Raw genomic sequence first — 19046 nt, forward strand, 5'->3', positions numbered from 1 at the left:
TTAAATTTGAAAGCAACCTTGTGCAAGAGTTGTTTAAGGCTGTATTAAAACATCACTTAATATGTAAGAAAGGACTTCCCAGGTGGCTCAGTAAGTGGTAAAGAATCCGCCTACCAATGCAGGAGACGTAGGTTTGATCCCTGGGTCGGGAAGATGCCCTGGAGTAGGAAATGGCAATCCACTCCAGTATTCTTGCCTGGGAAACCCCATGGATGGAGGAGCCTGGCAGGCTATAGTCTACGGGGAGGCAAAGAGGTGGACACGACTTTGTGACTAAACAACAAATATGTAAGAAAACTGAGGTCACAGAGATTAGGCATCTGAAGAACAGAGACTGAGGATTAGAACCTACGGCTGTTTGACTCTGGAGCTGTCTGCTCTACCTCCTGGCCCCTTTCTGCACGTTTCTAATTAGCCTCTTCATCCCCACTTTCAGGAGGCCACCCAGGGAGCCCACTGTGTGACCCTGCTCTCCGAGCATCACCAGCACTCGGGGAGTGGAGGCATGGGTGGCTTCTCTAGGCCTGATCAGGGGAAGATAGAAGTGTCAGGTGGGGCTCGTGGGGTGAGCACCTGGGCCGATGGAGGGGGAAGGAGGTGGCTCTCAGAGGCTGAGCATCAGCTTCCAACAGAAACTGCTGCAGTGAGACAGCTTTGGCCTCATTCAGGCTGAAAAGCGACATGTGCTGACAGCAGCCTCAGCGACAGTGTCTGGATAGGTCTAAGCTGAGTGCGGAGGGGCTGTGCCCCTTGTGAGCAAGGGGACCTGACCCCTGAGATCTGCCCAGGAATAGGACACCCACTGGGACAGGCACACAATCAGAAATGGATTGAGGAGAAGAGACATCCAACGGCAGACACCCTCGATTTCTGGACTTTTCTCGTTTGTTCCATCAGGTCAGTGCTCCTCAGCCTGTGATGCCTGGACCCCCAGTGACAGTGAGAGCACCATCTGGGAACTCGGCAGAGATGCAAAAATCTCAGAATCCCTGGGGTCCAGCCTGTGTCCTGCCAGGCGAGTCTGATAAACGCTAGAGTTTAACAGCCACTGCGTCAGACTATAAACTTCTGGAGGGCAAGGTTTTGGTCCTTCTCAGCTTGGTTTCCCTAGTTTCTAGCCCACAGTAAGTGTTTGATAGACAAATAAATGAAGACAGGGGAGGGGCCATGTTTTATAATTCTTTGGCACCAACCACAAGACCAAGCACCTAGCAAGTATGCGATAAAAATTGGCCCATTTGCTTTGTTTTTTGAGAGCAGGTACCATACATACTGCCTAAGACACAGTAGCTGCTCAATACATATCTTCAAGACAAATATTTTGTGTTCTCTGTGTCAATGTGACGGATTAATGTGGTTCACAGAGTTTACCATGTGGCTACAGAAAGTTCAACTGTATTCACTGAAAGGAATGAGATGCAGTCACTAAAGCATTAAACCTTAAAAGACTTCAATTATGGAAAAGACCATGACGCTGGGAAACATTGAGGGCAAGAGGAGAAGGAGGCGACAGAGGATGAGATGGTTGCATGGCATCATTGACTCAATGGACATGAGTTTGAGCAAATTCTAGGAGATAGTAAAGGACAGGGAAGCCTGGTGTGCTGCAGTTCATGGGTTGCAAAGAGTTAGACATGACTTAGTGACTAAACAACAACAAGACAGTATATAAGCCAATAAGTTCAATAACCCAATAGCTCATGGGACTGAATTCAGACAGCATATGTAAAAAAAAAAAAAGACAACCCACTCCAGTATTCTTGCTGGGAAAATCCCATGGACAGAGGAGCCTTGCGGGCTACAGTCCATAGGGTCTCAAAGAGTCAGACACAACTAATTACGCACATACACACATGTGAAAAAAACAGATGCTCAGCTTCAGAAAAGCTAAATGGAGACACTGGAAAGGTGACATGGGAGAGAATACAGGGGGTGTCTGCAGGTTAGATACAGATCTAACCTAATACAGGTTAGATCTGTAGAACAGAGGCTAGCAACCCAGAGCTGTGGGCCAGGTCCACTGTGCTGCCCTTCTTTGTATGGCCTGTGAGCTAAGCATAGTTTTTATACTTTTAAACGATTGCAAAAAACTTTTTTTTTAAAGAACAATCTTTTGGGACATGAGACAACTGCATGAAATTCAAACGTCTATGTCCATAAGTCAAGTTTTATTGGAACACAGCCATGCCGACTCATTGACAGATGGTCTAGAGCTGCTTTCCTACTAAAATGGCAGCGTTGAGTGGCTGCAACAGAGACCGTCCTGCCTGGGAAGCCTAAAATATTTACTCTCTGGCTCTTTATAGAAGAAACTGATCTCCGCTGGTGAGGGCTCAGGGGAAGTGGGCACGCAGAGCTCTGCCTCAAAACCTGATGAGATGCTAACCCCAGAGTGGGTGCTGGGCACATCTCTCAAGAAGCTCGTAGTGGTGGGCACACACCATCCCCGCCCTCCATGCCGGCACCAGGCTCTGCCCACTCACTCCACAGATGGAGCAAACAGCCTCTGAGGTCTGGGGCTGGCTGCCAGCCCCGGGATCTGTAGGCTCGTGGGCTTCCTCCCCATCTAAGGAGCCCCACACCTAGGCTGCCCCCCGAGCCATCCCTGTATCTCTGCCACCACAGTTTCCGCCTGCTATCCCAATCCAGGGAGTGTGCAAGGGATGATGGACCTGCTGTGTCCCTTTGAGCCCCAGGGCCACTCACGGGGGACGGGGAGTCCCGATTGCTCTCCTCTAGGAACTCCTCCAGGGTGACCATCTCGCTGCTCGGGGAGGTGGAGCAGGGCCGCACCCCGCCGTGGGGCTGGGCTGCGCTCCTCTTCTGGACGCCCTCCTGGGGGAGAGGCCCATTCCGCGGTGGGGGGTACTCATGGCGGCTGAGGGGGGGGCGCCCCGGGGTGCTGGCATCCCGTGGCAGAGTGGCCGTGTCCCGGCTGGGGATCAGGTCTTCGCTGCTGAAGCTCTCGGACCTGCCGTGGAGCTGGTCGGAGGAACCTGGGGTCAGGGCAGGCGACACAGAACACATCAGTCCCCCTCTGCCTCCAGTGGGCTCCATGCTGCCTGCCGCTCACCTAGAAGAGGACCCTGCCCGAGAATCCAGGGCACACTTCTCCCAGGCTGGGATTCTCCACGTGAAGAACACTCTGGGATGCTCAGAATTCGGAACAAAATAATTTGAGATAAACATGGAAAGTTTCTGCTAAAGTTCATACTGTTAATAGTGCTAAGGTCCTGGGTGGCTCAGCTGGTAAAGAATCCACCTGCCATGCAGGAGACCAGGGTTCGATGCCTGGGTTGGGAAGATCCCTTGGAGAAGGGAACAACAGCTACCCACTCCAGCATTCTGGCCAGGAGAATGCCATGGACTGTATAGTCTATGGGGTCGCAAAGAGCTGGACATGACTGAGCGACTTTCACTTTCTTTCACCACACTCATTAGCTGTCATCCATTCATATATTTAAAAGCTTTACTGAGCACTTGCTATATGCCAGATGGTCACGTGGACACTAAGAAGTGAAAAAAAAAATCTGTGTAAGAGTTTATGGTCCTGGGACAACAAACACATTCTTTTCAGACGTACAGGAAACATTCATTAAGACAGACTATATTTTGCACTATAAAATCAACTTAAAAAACCCCTGAGAATCAAAGCCACTCTGTTCTCTGACCACAGTGGAATGGAATTAGTGTCACGATCCCCCTTCTAAAGATGAAGTAACTTGGATTCAGAGGGTGGGTGACTCGCCTAGGTGCCCAGACTCTGTCAGTGGGGGTGAAGGGATTTGAACTGAAATCCATTTAAACTCCTGGCCTGCACTTGAAACCACATGATGTGGCCTTGGAATGCAACGAATGCCGAACGTATGGAAGATCTTGGGGAACAGTATGTTAAAAATTACAAATATGATATAAACACAAAGACCCACAGACACTGCAGAGCGCCCAGAAGGAGGGCCGGCTCACCTTTCAGGTTAAGAGGTGAGCTGTCGCTGGACGCATTTCTACTGCTCTCCAAGCTCCCCGGCCGGGATGCTGAAAGGAAATGCCAACATTCAATCGAAAGGCCCATGACCAGGTCTAGCCTGGAGCAAACCATCTAATCTGAGAAAAATTATGGAACAAAGTCACTCTGCCAAAGTGGAGCTGAGCACGCCCTGGAAGGATGGGCCTCGGAACACCCCATGTTTTCCCATGATGGCTAACTTCCCCGAGGGCCAGGTATGGTCGCCCAGAAATGACAGTGTGCAGTTTTTGTTTTTTTTTTTAAAGTTAGGTCTAGGGCTATGGCTTAAAACAATTTTGTTAAAGAAGAAACTCTCATGCAGAACTGAAAAAGCAGATGAAAAAAGGGCTGCTCCAGATCAGCCAAGGGTTGGGTACAGGTTCCCACCCCTATTCCTGCACAGATCTTACTGGAACACATGTGAAATCTCCCGCCTAGATGACAGTGCACCTTGGTGAGGGCGGGAGCCAGGAAATGGTGGTATGTGCACACGTGTGTACCTGTGTGCAACTTCAGTTCCCTGATTCCAGGAGGAGGAGCTGGGACCCTCAGCAGGACAGGGAGCACTCGCTTTTCCCAGCTGTCTGCTGTCCTTCAGCTCGTCCGTCTCAAATGCACATCTGCCCCAGAGGGAACAAGTGACCTTTCTGGTGACAAGTGCTGGAGGGAACCAGGCCTGAGGGATGCTGTCTGCGCCGAGCGTGTCTGCGGTGGCTCTTGGATCAGAGCCTGAGTGCCAGGACCAGGGAGGGTGCCCCCCCCGGCCCTGCCAAGGGCAGGCTGTGCCTTCAAGGCCTGTAGGCCACCCCTCTGGGTTTCCTCCACCGGTTTCACTGGGCACCATCACTCTTATCAGCCTGCCCTGTATCACTGTTTGTCCTGCTGGACCACGAACCCCCGGGGGACAGGCCCTGTGTTTCTGTCATCTCTGCATCCTCCCAGCACACAGCTGGTGTTGAGCGCGCTGAGAACTGGAGACACGCTGCTTACAAGCCACCTCCCCCCACCGCCTGCAAGTTTGCTCTTGTTCTTCTGGGTCTTTAGGGCACCTAGTTCCCAAGTGCTGATGTGTTTGCTGCAAATAGCATGCATCTGGAAAACACTTACTAGCAAACGGGGTTTGGGGACGAGCCAAAAAATACACGGATTTTGTGCATGGTATAAAAGCAAAATAAGTCCTCTTGTTGAGAAGGGAATTTTTTGAAATTTAAAAATGCACATCCCTCTTTAGAAAGGAAATTAAGTTTCATTAAAAGAAAACCGTGATACAAATCAACAGGACCCAAAAGCACTTTTATCTAAGTGTTGCATCGAAACCCCCTTCCCCTTCTTTCTCCTGATTAGAGAAGCTCAAGGAATCAAATACTTAGGAAGAAAACCCTTCTGGTCAGCTGACAGGCATAAACCAGGCTACTCCAGTTTACCAAACGTTGCAGGAGATCCTTCCTATTGTGTTGCCCACAATATGTCTGTGTCAGTGCACAGATATAAGGGCTCCTGTGTCAACCTATGTCACCACAGAGCCTGTAACTGGAAATGTCTCTATCCGTATCATAAAATTTTTAAGAGATGCTAGCTAGTTCCCACACACTGTTGATCAGAAGTAAACTGAAATAAATGCAAACTGAGTTTTTTTTTTTTTAAGAATTATCTTCCAACCTTCCTATGACTTCTGTTTTGCAAAATTAAAAAAAAAAAACAACAAAAAAACCCAAAGCCACTTTTAATTTTTTGAGAAAGTTAGTATAATTTTGGTTTCCCTTCTGCAGTAATTTACAATATGCCTAACTCAAATGGCAAGTACTTTTAACAGTTTCTAAGACTAAATGTAACTTGGAGCCATTCTGCAAGTGCGGGCAGCGAGAGATCTTCCTGAAGTCAATGCTCCCTGGGTGGGTCACTGGAACATCCTGGCAAACATGAGGGGTGCTTTAAGGCGAGGGAAATTAAAGTCTCCAGAAGAGGGATGCTTGATAAGTAGTGAGTTCCTCATCATTGGAGGTATGTAAGCAGAAGTCAGATGCTCAGGCTCCTGGGGAGGGGAAGGAAGGAGCCTGGATGAACTGTGGACCCATCTCCACTTCATACAACACCTCCATTTTCACCTGTTTTGTGTATTGGACTTCCGTACAGGACTTAGCTTGAGGAAAAGGCACTATTGATAAGAATAAGACTGAGAATCCAGGTGGAAGGGCGTGTAGCACCGATCACTCACCATACTGCCTGGGGTGAAGGAACTCGAGCTCCAAGGACTGCTCGCAGAGGCTGTCTTCGGAATTACAGCCTGTGGTGAAAACAGGACAATGAGTCAGGGGTTCTGGAACATCCATGGGGAAACTCGGGCTGTCTGCCAGATAGCCACCTCTGAACCTTGCCTGGCATCTGTGTCGGGGTAGCCCCTGGCTTTCGGGGGTGTAGGGGGGGGCGAGGGAGGGGAGCGTGGACCACACCTCTTCTGTGCCTCCTGCTGGTATAACTCTCACACTCCTGACTCCTATTCGATTTAACTTTAAATCCCCTTTCTGCCTGTGCAGTGACTGGGGCTTGAAGGTTACAGCAGTGATCTGGCCTAAGGACAACACAGTAAAAGGAGCTGAATATTTAGGGCCTTGGGGACCACTTCCCAACCTCCAAGGCCAGGCCGTGCCGGCAATTCTGGTCTGGGGGCCACACTGCCTTCGGGTCGTAGGAGGAGGGCAAAGGAAAGATTCCAGCACCTGACGGGAGGCCGACTCCCTGGAGATAGCCTGCCCTGGCAGCTCCAGAAATAGACCGGAAGCACACGCCAGCCATCCACGGCCCTGTCCCTGAGAGGGACTCAAATGCCCTATGCCTCAGATCTGCGAGTTTCTCTCTAACAGTAGACCCTGGGTCCCTCCAAAGTGGCAAAAGGGTTTCCAACCCACCCTCGATTCCTGTTATCAAAATTCTGGTAGTGAGATACACTCAAAGTTAGGTACAATCTTCACACTACTATAAATAACTATAGATAACTAATAAGGACCTACTGTATAGCACAGGGACCTCTACTTAATACTCTGTAATGGTCGATTTGGGAAAAGAATCTAAAAAAGAGTGAATATATGTATAATTGATTCATTCTGATGTACCACAGAAACTGACAAACACACCATTGTAAATCAACTATGCTCCAATAAATTTTTTATTAAGTTAGATATGATCTAATGGCTTCCTTTGCAGGTTCTGTCTCCCAAGAGACGACAGCAGGACAACTCCTTTTTTTAATTCACTGAAGGTGGGAGAATTCTACTTTTTGTGTTCACTCTTAATGCCCAATGGGCTTCCCTGGTGGCTCAGTGGTAAAGACTTCGCCTGCCAATGCAGGAGACACAGGTTTGATCCCTGAGTCAGGAAGATCCCCTGGAGAAGGAAATTGGCAACCCACACCAGTAAACTCGCCTGGGAAATCCCATGGACAGAGGAGCCTGGCGGGCTCATGTCCATGGGGTCATGAAAGAGTCGGACACGACTTAGCGACTAAACAACCTAATGCCCAACTCAAAGTAGTGACTTAATTAAAACTTGCTGCCTTGATTACAATAATAAAATATGGCTAGTGATATGTAGGCTCTTGGTCATTAAACCTAGCTAATTATCAGAATTTTCTGAAGAACCTTTAAAAAATATGGAATCTTATTTAGGAGAAGTATATTTGTATTTGTCTTTTGACCCAGCAATCCTAATTCTAGGAATCAACTCTGGGGACTAATTGGTTGTATACCGTCATATCAACATTTTAATTATTGTGTGCTTATACAAAGAATGAGAAAGATCTCTATGACATATGTCAAAGTGAAAAAAAAAAAAAACCAAGATGCAATATTTTAATTTTTTTTTTTGCCAAAAGAAACACAAAGTATAAATAAGGAACTAAAAAAAAGGTTATCTATACGGTGATTTTGGAATGTAATGGAGGGGAAAGGGAGAGATGTGAGGCTTAGAAATCTAAGCATGCCTTTTTATGTAATTTAGCTTTAAATTATGTAAATGTTTTATGTAGTTAAAAACAGAATTTAACAAAGAAAAAATTCTAAAATTGAAGACAGAAACAAATAAACCTTAGTGTATATCAAACCACTAACATAATCCATAAAAGAAAAAATTCCAGTGAATTTTGAATATAAAACTCTGTGCATCTTTAATGAGATTTAATCTAAGCACTAGAAGAATTACAAAGGAAATAAACATCACTTGGTGATTTTGTTAGTAGCAGTATTAGTATTAAAATTTTTAACCATCACTGCATATTTTCAGGAAATATAAGGAAATGTTTTAAGAGAGAAGATGTCTGTGGAAGAAGAGGATGCACATATGAAATCGAAGGAAAAAAAAAAAATCCCTGTAATATTAAAATAGAACTGCAGAAAGAATTTCTTTACTGAAAGGGTGCAGAAGTAATGACAACTCTGCCATGCCCAGATCTTGATTATGAAATTCTACTCTAAAAGGAACTAGATTTACTTAAAGAAACCCTGGTCCCGGGGGGTGGGGGAGGGCAGTTTCCATTTTGATGATGGTTATACAGCCATCCGCCGTGACTGCCCAGAATGCGAGAGCCAGGCTGCCAAGGAATTGCTGTGGGCAGGGTGAGGGCGCCATTGGTGACAGACAGACCCTTGTGCTTGCTCTGCAGGCCAGTGACGATTCCAGGATGGTCCAGGCCTGGGCTCCGGTTCAGCGATGGGATCCAGGCTGACAGAGCCTGAGACTCAAGGGCTGGACCTTGAGTCACAGAGATCCCCAAAACCCTGAGGGAAGATGGTGTTCCCAGCTCTTCCCCAGGACCAGGCAGGGCCTCTGCACCCCAGAGCTCCAGAAACCAGGGGGTACTGATGGCTGTGGACGATACCCTTGCCATGCGGGCTCAGGGCATGGCTCTCCCAGACAGCTCATGGTACAGCTCCACTGACGCCCAACAGTAAGTGACTGCCAGCAGTGGGGAGAGGCTGCCCATTTCTCCTGTGCCCACCCCACTCACCTTCTCCCCTGGGGGGCTTCCTACTTATAAGCAACCGGGACAAGGGCAGGGACCCTGTCTGTCTTTGCTTGTCAAACCAAGGTTGTGCAAGCCCCTGGTTTTAAGAGCCGAGGGGGTGCTATTACTGTGAAAAATAACAACCACTTCTCGTTCTCCAACTTCTAACACCTCAGAGGCAATTACTTTCAGTCCTTTTAGCTGTTTCTTTGGATGTCTCCTATCTTTAAATTATCAGCCGAAGGTCTTTTTTGGTTTTAAGCTTTACCTGTTCCTCCTTGCATATCTTAAATTTTCCAATACTTTCCCCTCTCTTTTAGTAGCACCCTATTCTTGTTTCATGGGTACAACAGCTTTGCTCATCTCTGACTACGTTAATGACGGGCATCGTAAAGTTTCCATCTTATGTCTGTTGCCTCTCACACTGGTTTTGGTCTGTTACTAGAGGCTCTAGAGGTGTCCCTGGGCTTCACCTGGCAAGATCGGATGGAGACATTCAGCTGGGATCTTCTTAAGCTGATCAGATGACTGGAACACTATTTTAATCTCATGTCTAAAGGTGTGAACAAGTGCATGGCTATTGGCAACCTGGGAGACCTTCAGTTTGTAAATCCTTCCCAACAACCCCCTTGCTTTTCATTTGAGAAACTTGCCTTCCACTCTTGTCAACCCACCTCCGGTTCAGAGACCCTCTTGTGTATCCTCCACAGAGAATGAACCTCCAGACTTCTACCAAGGTGGGCTGGAGAGGATGCCTCCTTTTAGCACAGATGCTAGCTTACCTCCCTTCTAGATCTACTGGGCGCCTCCGAGTTCTGCATGGTGGTGGTGGGAGTGGGTCCTGGGGCTTCCCCTCCAGTGGCTTGAGATCAGGCCTCTAAATGGTGACCTTATCAATCCAGTCACCCACCCAGCTGGCAGGCAGGGCTGAAGTCTGAACTTGTGTCTGGGTGATGCCAGAGCCTGCCCACAATTTAACCACCCTGCTCACTACCTCTCAGCCCGGGACCCCTCCTCCCACCGAGAGTCTGGGGTCTTTAAGAAGGACCCTGAGCCCCAGATGCTCAGCCCTCTTGTTTCTGGAGAGGCCCATGACTCACCTTTGGTGCGGCCTGGGTGCCGGGAGATGGAGCTGGAGCTGGAAGGGGTTGTAGTGATGGCTGAGGTCGAACAGGGCCGGGGGCCCAGCTCCATGGGCCAGGGTTTCAGGGCTGGGTCAGTGGAGGCATCCTTGCGGTCCAGGCTGCCTCGGTGTGGGGACCCTCGCTTTGGCTTTAGGTCCCCAGGGCCTGGGGCAGAAAAGGACATTGAGAGACTGGGCGGCAGAATCCTGGGCTCAGGCTGGGCGACCACACGGAGGCCTAGAAGCAAGGGCAGCAGGGCACACAGACCACAGGGACGAAAAGCTGAGCTGCCCCCCACCCAGGCACCCCCCGACCCCGGGCTGTGGTTTAAACAGGAGGGCCCTGGCTACAGGCCTGTATCAGAGACCCCAGCTCCACTGACGGGGCATATTGCAAGCCCTGGAATTTTGGCTGGGAGACAATAAAGGAAAAACTCAGGAGGACAGACAAAATGTTGGTAGAAGTCCAACATATTAACTACAGGGCACGCCTGCCACCTAGCACTGTGTATCACGCAAATCCCTGATGTAAAAAGATCCTGGCAGAAGAAAATCCAAAAAAGAGGGGATATGTGTATACGTACAGCTGATTTGCTTTGCTGCACGGTAGAAACTAACAAATTGTAAAGCAACTATTCTCCAGTAAAAATTGAATCTAAAATTAAAATAAAAAAGATTCTCGTATATATCCGCTCAGGATCACTGCTGCCTGAGGCTGAGGCCCTGAAGGTCCAGGACGTGCATCTTGCCAACTGGCTTCAGATATAATCTCAGGAAAAGTTTATTGTCACCTTAACAATAATTTAAGAGATCTTTAATGTCTGCATGGTGAGACTGACTACCAGAAGGATTTTTACCTTTTGTCTTATGCATTTTTGCAATCTCGAAGTTTTCTACCATGAAGATATACTCTTGTCAAAGTTAAGTAAAATCCTATATAAAAACATTTTTAAAACATCCAACCCTCCACCTATCTTGTAGTAAGAAAGGGAATGGGCTTTCCAAATAGGAGACAAAAATGAACGCAGCTGGGGTTCCTGTGAGCATTAAGATGATGCTGTCTCCCATGAGGTCTCACTCCAGGTACCCCAAGGCTGCAGACCCAGAGCCACGCCCACTGACAGGCTCTCAGGCCCCTCCCCTCCCCTCTTCCATAGACCTGACCCCGCCGGCCCCTTGGCCACTCAAGTCTGGATTCATGGTGAAGTTTTAATCGCCTATGTCTTATCATGACTTGAAATCAAGGTAGAATTTGGATTCTGAAAGATAACCTTGATGAGAAGCAAGATTCAAGTCTGGTGGGATGCATGGGGCAGACATCCAACAGGTGAAGTTAGGAGGAGGAGAGGGTGGCGGGGAGGTGGAGATGACCAAACAGTTAGCACGAACAGCAGAGAAGCAGCACCGTCCCAGCAGCATGCTCAGAGGATGGGGGGCCGGGACCACAGCAGCCCAGGGCTCCCAAGGCGGTGAGCGAGACAGGAAGTCGGCACCACGTCCGCCGACTTCAGCATTTCAATACATGTGGACTTATTTTTTATATAGTTACCTTGTTTTTAATGGTACTGGCTTTCCATTTACAGTACAGGTAATAATCTATCCTTGGAGGATAAATTTAAGTGGAAACGGTGGGTCAGTTCAAGGGGAAAGATGTCAGTAACCACACAGGTGATGGACAGAGGTGGCAAAAATCATGAAGATGGGACAAGAATGATTGAAGACAGAAAGAAACTGCAGTAGCTAAAGGCCTCTCTCGACCAGCCTTTCCCCCGCTCTGGGCGTGACTGGCCTGCTGATGCTCTTTCTGCCCACTGCAGCTTTAACTTCAGCACCCGAGATGTTCAGAGAACGACAGCACAGTCATAAAGCTTCATTCTGGGCTGGCCTCTGGCTGGGCATCATCGATGCAATTATTCAAAACGCTTGAATGGAGCACAGTAAATCCTTCAAAAGATCCAACACCTCTAAAACGGACCTTATTTGGCAAAAGCCATCAATTCGGGGCTCTGACAAAGAAAGAGGAGAAAAGGGCAGCGGATTTAAATTTAGCTGCTTCTAGATAAGCCTCAAGGAAAAGAAAAAAAAAAGTCACTTGACAGAGGCCGTATATTTTAGGAAGCATAGCGACACTGACCAGCTCTGCTTTATTCTTGAGCATTGACAAAAGCCTGCAGGTGCGAGGGTGGGGGACAGCACACGGCCACTGGACTTACTCAGCACGGACATCCTGGCCCCAGGACCTGTGCACGGATGTCCCGAGGCGCCCCTACAACTGTGCTGTGCTGGAGAAATGGTCCAGAGGATGTGGCAACTCATCTTCTCTTTTGAAATCACAATCCACGCTGGCTACTTTAAAGTTTGGCCTGGAATTGGTGTTGGGAGGAGGGGTCCGCTAGGGGTCATCTGGCCTTTAGGTACTGGGTTTTTTTGTTTTTTTTTTTTTCCATTTGTTTGAATTTCAGAAATGAAGGAGGATACACGATGAAGACATATGGTAAAGAAAAAGGATTAGAAGTCTCCAATTTCTGAAAAGGGGAGAGGCTCGTTAGGAGAGGATGGGATGTCAGAGGAAGACCAGAACCGCAGGCGTTTAGAGAGAGCCGGGTGGGCCGTTGGAGACTTGTCTTTGTCCTTGCTTTTGCTTCTCAAAAAGGGACTCTTTTTGCGCTGAGTTGCTAAATCGTTATCCCCAGGATAACCCGAGAGAGGAAGAAAGAAAAAAAAACACAACAAATAAATGAAATGAATAATAACACGTAACTCTAAATTAGCTCAATGTACTTGGGAAATCAGAATCCAGTCCAGTCCAGGAAAGATGGAAACAAAAAGCACGACAAGACTGGAATCAGGACTCAGTGAATCATTTATGCACTGCCTCAATTTAATTAACTTAGCGGCATCTTAGTGCCAACACTTTACTCAGCACGTGAAGAGAACTACATATTGCTCAAGGAGCCAAGGGCTTAGATGATTTTCAATTTCAATGTGTTAAATTATTAAATAAGAATGTTCATTAATTTAGGACCCAGCTTCTCTTACTCATCCATTTTAATGACTGACTCCCTGACAGTTTGGCTCATGTGTTACTCTCATCCCTGTTCAAAGACCTTGGAAACAACACTTTTCTGGCCTGCTGTAATGGAACAGTCTGCCTGACTATTATTCACCAATAATTCTTATACATCTGAAATAACCTTTTTTGGCAGGATGAGTTGAAAAATAACGAAAATACCTCTTTTTCACACTCCAAAGCCCTCAGCACCAAGAATTACCATACCCTTTCTTCTAATACATGACTTTTAAATTAGAAGGGCTTATCAGAGCAGACAGTTGGTCTAACTTTTTGAACACGTCATACAGAAACATAGCCAATATATCCAGTTTCTGATTTAGAACTAAATTTGGAACCAGAACCTCCATTATTTCTTCCTCCACAGCACCACCTGGTGGTCAATATTCACACCATAGGTAAGGGACTGACTATGTGATTCTGGGGCCCTTAGCTCTGCTGGGGGCATGCCTAACACGCCTGTTAGGCAGCATGTTTTTTCAGCTTTCACTGCAGGCAGTGCACTTGGTGGTGAAGCGCTCAGATTCCAGAGGTAACAGGCCTGTGTTCAAATCTAAGCTCTGTCACTTATTATAGCAGAAAGTGTTTCATCTTGTCAAGCCTCACTTTCTCAGCTCTGAAAAGGGGATGATTAATCATGCCTACCTCACAGGGCAGTTAGGACTAAATGAGGCAGATAAAGTAAATTAAAAAGGTGCTGACGGTCCCCCAAAAGGCATTCAATGAATGACTGCTGTTATTAATAACCATCGCTGACTTGCTCACTCACGGATTGGTACAAGCAATTTTTTCCCTTGAAAGTTTTCCTGACTCAGTAGGGCTGATTATGGTTAATTAAGGACTTCCCTGGTGGCTCAGTGGTAAAGAATCTGCCTGCAATGCAGGAGATGTGGGTTCAGTCCCTGGGTGGGGAAGATCCCCTGGAGGAGGAAATGGCAACCTGCTCCGGTAGAGTTAATTAAGCCAACTTTAATACAAGTTGAGGCAATGAATGTCAAAACAATTATATAGCCAATATGAAAACTAGAGACCAGAGAACCTGCCTAGATGAAAACAAATGTTGTTTCATCATCACTGACCTGAACAAGAGCCTTTTACATAATGTGACCTCCTGTGAAGAATGGGAGTGCAAATGTTAGTCCCCAAAAAACGTGTGAAAGCACTTGCTTTTGTGCATTTGAAAGTGACAGGACAGTACGTGAAGTGGTGAACACGGCCTCCCGAAAGGCCTGTGCACGTCCCACCCAGCAGAGGGTGGCCTGCCACTGGCTCCTAACGCTGTAATGGCAGCCCCATCCCTGAGAATCTTCAGAAAGTCCTGGTGTCTTTCATAAAAACTTAAATTATTCAGGCTGTAGGTTTGGTATAAATAATCCGAGCAATGGTATTTGAAAGTAAATTTGGAAACTGAACAATGTTTGAAGTAACTGCCACATTTAGTCAGTTCTAAGATGTACATCTCCCACCCCCAAATCTTAAAATCACTGAAATCAGGGTGCAGCTTCCACAGCATCTTAAGAGTCACCACTGGGGGGTCCAGACGAAATGGTGACAAAATTGTCGCTGCCGCGACCAATATATTTTATTTATATTTTCCTTTTATGAAAAGGAAATTTTCCTTTCCTTTTATCTTAAGTCCTTTAGAAGAGCTTGTCAACCAGAGCATGATAAAAGTCCTAAGTGGTAAAGCTCTGCATCATTGGATTGCCAGTGGTATGTACAGTAACTGTGCCTCTTAGATTTGACAACATGAAGCACATTCAACTAGAAGTCCATTTCAGAACCTCTGGCAAACTCAGAATGACAGCCCTCATGGAAAGATAAGCCAAGCCCTGGCTGGCAGGGCTGAAGGCCAGGTCAGGCTGAGAAGAAAATCTGCCTGCCTTTCCAAGTTATGAAAAGACTGGAAACCACATGCGGACTTGCTGAGATCCCATATATGCACATTACCCAGGAAATGTGCCTGGGATCTCCCTACAGAGACAGCTTACTCTAAATCTCTCACCTGTACAAGGAAACCCCCAAGGCTATGCTACTGAGCTTGCTTTTGGTGCCTGTGTTGTCAGTTTTGGCTCGAGTCCCTCTCCTCGTCTATAGGATTAGTGATGCTTCTTATCTGACATGGGTTTGTATTTTCCTGGCTATTAACGCACCCCTTTCAGGCTCTTACACACACATGTACACATCTACATGCCACCTCCCTCTACCCTGTCCAATGAGAGGGTCCCTTAGGCCTACCTCCGCCAGCCAGGTCAGCACACCTACCTTTTCCCAAGGGCCCATTGTGGGTGTCACGCTCTTCTGGGCAGCTTGAGCCCGACGGGGTGGACTCAGGGTTCTCGGGCTGAGATCTGAGCGGCTGAGAAGCAGATGGTAAGGTTGGGTCTGGGGATTCCAGCTGCCGGGGAGGGCTGTCTGTGGTTGACTTCAAGCGTTCTCTGGAACCCTCTTTCTTTGGTTTGATGAGTTTGACTAAGGCTTTGGCTCCAATCCAGTGGTTTTTCCTAATGAGAAGTAGATTTTTAGGACACAGTCAACCCTCACTGCCTGCTCCAGCAGGTCACTGGGCACAGTGTCCTAACATGGGCTGGTGTCCCCATCACCAGCCTGGGAAGGTGGCCAGTAACTGGGGTTTAGAATAATGGTGCTCTTCATCACCACCGTGACCACTGTATTTGGGGCTCAGGAGACAGAACAGAATTCTCAACCAGGTACAGCTCAGGGACGGTAGAACCACGTATGGGTGCAGAAATCCACCCCCACTCTCTTGCAAAAACAGAACTTCAAATGTACCCATTAACTCTTTTTCTTTTTTAAAATGTGGACCACTTAAAAAGTCTTTATTTGACTTTCTTGCAATATTGCTTCTGTGGCTTATGTTCTGGATTTTTGGCCAGGAGGCATGTAGGATCTTAGCTTCCCAACCAGGGGCTGAACCCACACCCCCTGTGTTGGAAGGCACTGGACCACAAGGGAAGTCTCTGTCTAGTTGCTAAGTCGTGTCCAACTCTTCGTGGCCCCATGGACTGCCCCTGCCAGGCTCCTCTGTCCATGGGATTTCCCAGGTAAGAATACTGGAGTGGGTTGCCATTTCCTTCTCCAGGGGATCTTCTTGACCAGGGACTGAACCCCCATCTCCTGCATGGGCAGGCAGATTCTTTACCACTGAGCCACCCAGGAAGCCCTTGCCCATTAACTCTTGATTACCTCTGTGAAATAAAAGAAGTGCTCTGCTAATGTGATCTATTAGGTGGCCATTTTCCTGCCAAAATGCCATTTTCAGCATCACATTCCTCCTCATTCCCTGCTAAGGCTCACAGGAAGTGTAACAATAAGCTGGCATTCCCTGACCACTCCCGGCACTGAGGAATCTGGGCGTAGCGGCAGAGGGCAGTGAAGAGTGGGCCGTGTGAATGAAAAACAGGGAATATAATGAGTAACTGATAAAAGCTGTAGCTAACAGGAAGCAGAGAAGGCTTCTGCTGTATCAAAAAGAGAACCACATCCGGGTTCTCCTCCTGCGCTGAACCGCACTGAACTGTGTTTACACAACTCGCTCCACTTCCGCATCTGGGCCTCACCGTCTCCATCTGCCAAAGGGAACCCTGAGACTGAGGTTCTGAAACTCTGTGGTTCTGTGATTTTAACAGAGAGGCCGTTACGGATGCACAGCGATTCTGACTTCAAGGCTGGGCTGGGCCAGGACTATCTGTAGGGCCCAACTCCTGGAGCCCAGGCCCGGGGAAGCGGTGCTTGATGGATGAGGCCAGCAGCCTCGGGGGATGGAGCTAGTCCTACAACCCAGCACAGGGCTGAAAGAAATTCTACAGTCTTTCTTCTGTGGGAGGGATGTGCACAGGGGTGCCCCGCCAGCGTGGACGACACTGGCCCGACAGACCGGGCGGGGCTCCTGACAGCTACTGCTTTCACCCTGAGCATGAACAAGGAATGTTTGCTGTTCTGTGTTTCAGCCCCTGACACTTAAGTCAACTCACTTCTTTGGAGCAGGATCATAGAATTTGTACTGATCCATGATTTTTTCTTCTAGTTTTTCCTTGTGTCTCCGTAAGGCATTTAATTTGTCTCTGTGGAGAGAGGGGACAGACCATCAAGTCAGGTTTAAGTCAGACAAATGAAGTCACTCGTCAGCTCGGCCTGGGACCTGGCCCAGCACACATCCTGCGGGCCACCCTGGTTACTGAGTCAGGAATATGTGAACGGAAACACGGGATACAGGCCCCGGAGGTCCTAACGCCTTGAGGCGGCCTGCGAGCACCCAGGACCCAGCTGTGAGTGACTTCAAAGAAGATAACTCCTGACCGTCTGAAAACCCAGCTCAGAAGCAAGGACTTTCCGGCCTGGTCAATCAGGACATGGGACACCCCAGGATTACACTCAGGGCCAGCTCCTGGGCTTGCATATCAACCAGACCTCGGTGGTGGGGTGAAGTGTGCCTTCAGATGCTAGGTGGGCAGTCAGGGTGGAAAAAGTCATCTTAGCGAGAGCAGACCTCTGACTCGGACCCATTCCAACGTTGGGTTTCTGATTACACTTTTGTGGAAACAAACTTGAAAGCTTCCAGGGGCCAGAAAGAAAAGATGAGGAGCACAGCGGGCCTGGAAAGACCAGGGAGGACGGTGTAGCCTGAGGCACGGTGAGCCGCCTGGGATTGCTGCCATGTCGGAATGAATGCAGACCTGGGTCAGGGGATGGGGTGTATCTTCTCATTTCCCAGAGAAGCCAGAAACTCAAGATCGTGAAGCAAATTCTCCCAGCTTGTACATGCTGGAAACCAGTTCCTATTTCCAAAAGCACAGAAAAGATCAGAGAGACACCTCCTGAACCTTGGGCTGCCAGAGAGCGCCTCTGCTTCCTGGGAGAGAGACGCTGGCCTTCCTGATTCACAGGATGTGCTTTTATCTCAGGGAGTCCTGCAGGCGGACTCCGTACAACACCGCCCACAGGGCCACCGACTGCTGTCCCCTCCAGCCTCTCACCACCTGGGTGGTCTCTTCACAGCTCGGACCCTCGGTTTCCTCACTGGAAAATGAGGCTTCTGGGCCAGAGGCAACGGCTCAGGCTTCTTCCTATCAAGGCGCTGCCAAGGCGCCACCCAAACCGGGGACTTTCCCGAGCATTCCCCACAAAGGAAACGCCTCATGAAGAGGGGCAGCTTCTGCAACCACTGGGTCCCAACCACCAACCCTTCGCTGCTTGAGTCAGCCCCCTTGACTCGACGCCTGTGATCTGTTCCTCTGTCTTCATGGCCGTGCTGTGCGGCCTTAAGCCTGGAGGGCTTCTGTGGCTGGGTTCGCCCCACAGATTCATGCAAAGTCAGAGAGCAGGCTTAGGTTCCTCCCGGCCCCCGGAACAGTGCTCTGCTCTGCTCGAAGCAGCCTCCGGGAAGCCTGCCAACCCCTGGCCCTCTGCAGACGCTCTCTAATGCAGAACTGTCATCCAACCATCCCCCTGGGGTCCAGGTGCCTCCTCTTCTAGTTAGCACCTGCCCGGCGTCTGCAGCGCTTATTATCCACTGGATTACAGAGGACCAACTTCAGGCAACGGTCGTTTCTACCCCCAAAATTATGGTGTGGTTTTTGATGCAAAGCATTTTCTGGTAGGTGGTGAGCCACCTCTGAACGTGGAGATGAAACCAGGAGGATAACAAACAAGCCTCATGACACTTGAGAACTGGGATGAAACCACGCCCCTCTACAACCATCTCCTACCTTCCTTCCCCAAGCCGGCCAGGCACTCCCGCCCACAGCCAGGACAATCCAACCATCACAGCAGAGCAGTGGAAACCCCCTGAATCCACGGACCCATCCTGGGTTATTTCACATCTGCACCT

General features: G+C 48.6%; 1 protein-coding gene across 5 annotated transcripts in view; it reads right to left on the reverse strand.

Annotated features, from left to right (window-relative positions):
* Nucleotides 1-19046, reverse strand: part of CCDC88C (coiled-coil domain containing 88C) — a 142144-nt gene that overhangs the window by 3353 nt on the left and 119745 nt on the right. For 2 of the 5 annotated variants that reach the window (XM_061159292.1, XM_061159294.1), the window contains 6 exons: nucleotides 17191-17280; nucleotides 15461-15699; nucleotides 10103-10291; nucleotides 6222-6290; nucleotides 3967-4035; nucleotides 2707-2996 (listed from right to left, as the gene is read on the reverse strand). In XM_061159292.1, coding sequence (XP_061015275.1) covers nucleotides 2707-2996; nucleotides 3967-4035; nucleotides 6222-6290; nucleotides 10103-10291; nucleotides 15461-15699; nucleotides 17191-17280 — 946 coding nt within the window. Of the gene's footprint in view, nucleotides 1-2706; nucleotides 2997-3966; nucleotides 4036-6221; nucleotides 6291-10102; nucleotides 10292-11674; nucleotides 12132-12338; nucleotides 12801-15460; nucleotides 15700-17190; nucleotides 17281-19046 lie in introns of those variants that run through there. The other 3 variants (XM_061159293.1, XR_009695460.1, XR_009695461.1) reach the window with 3 other exon arrangements.

Source organism: Dama dama, chromosome 13, assembly GCF_033118175.1.
Source record: "Dama dama isolate Ldn47 chromosome 13, ASM3311817v1, whole genome shotgun sequence".
In the NCBI taxonomy this organism is placed as follows: Eukaryota; Metazoa; Chordata; class Mammalia; order Artiodactyla; family Cervidae; genus Dama; species Dama dama.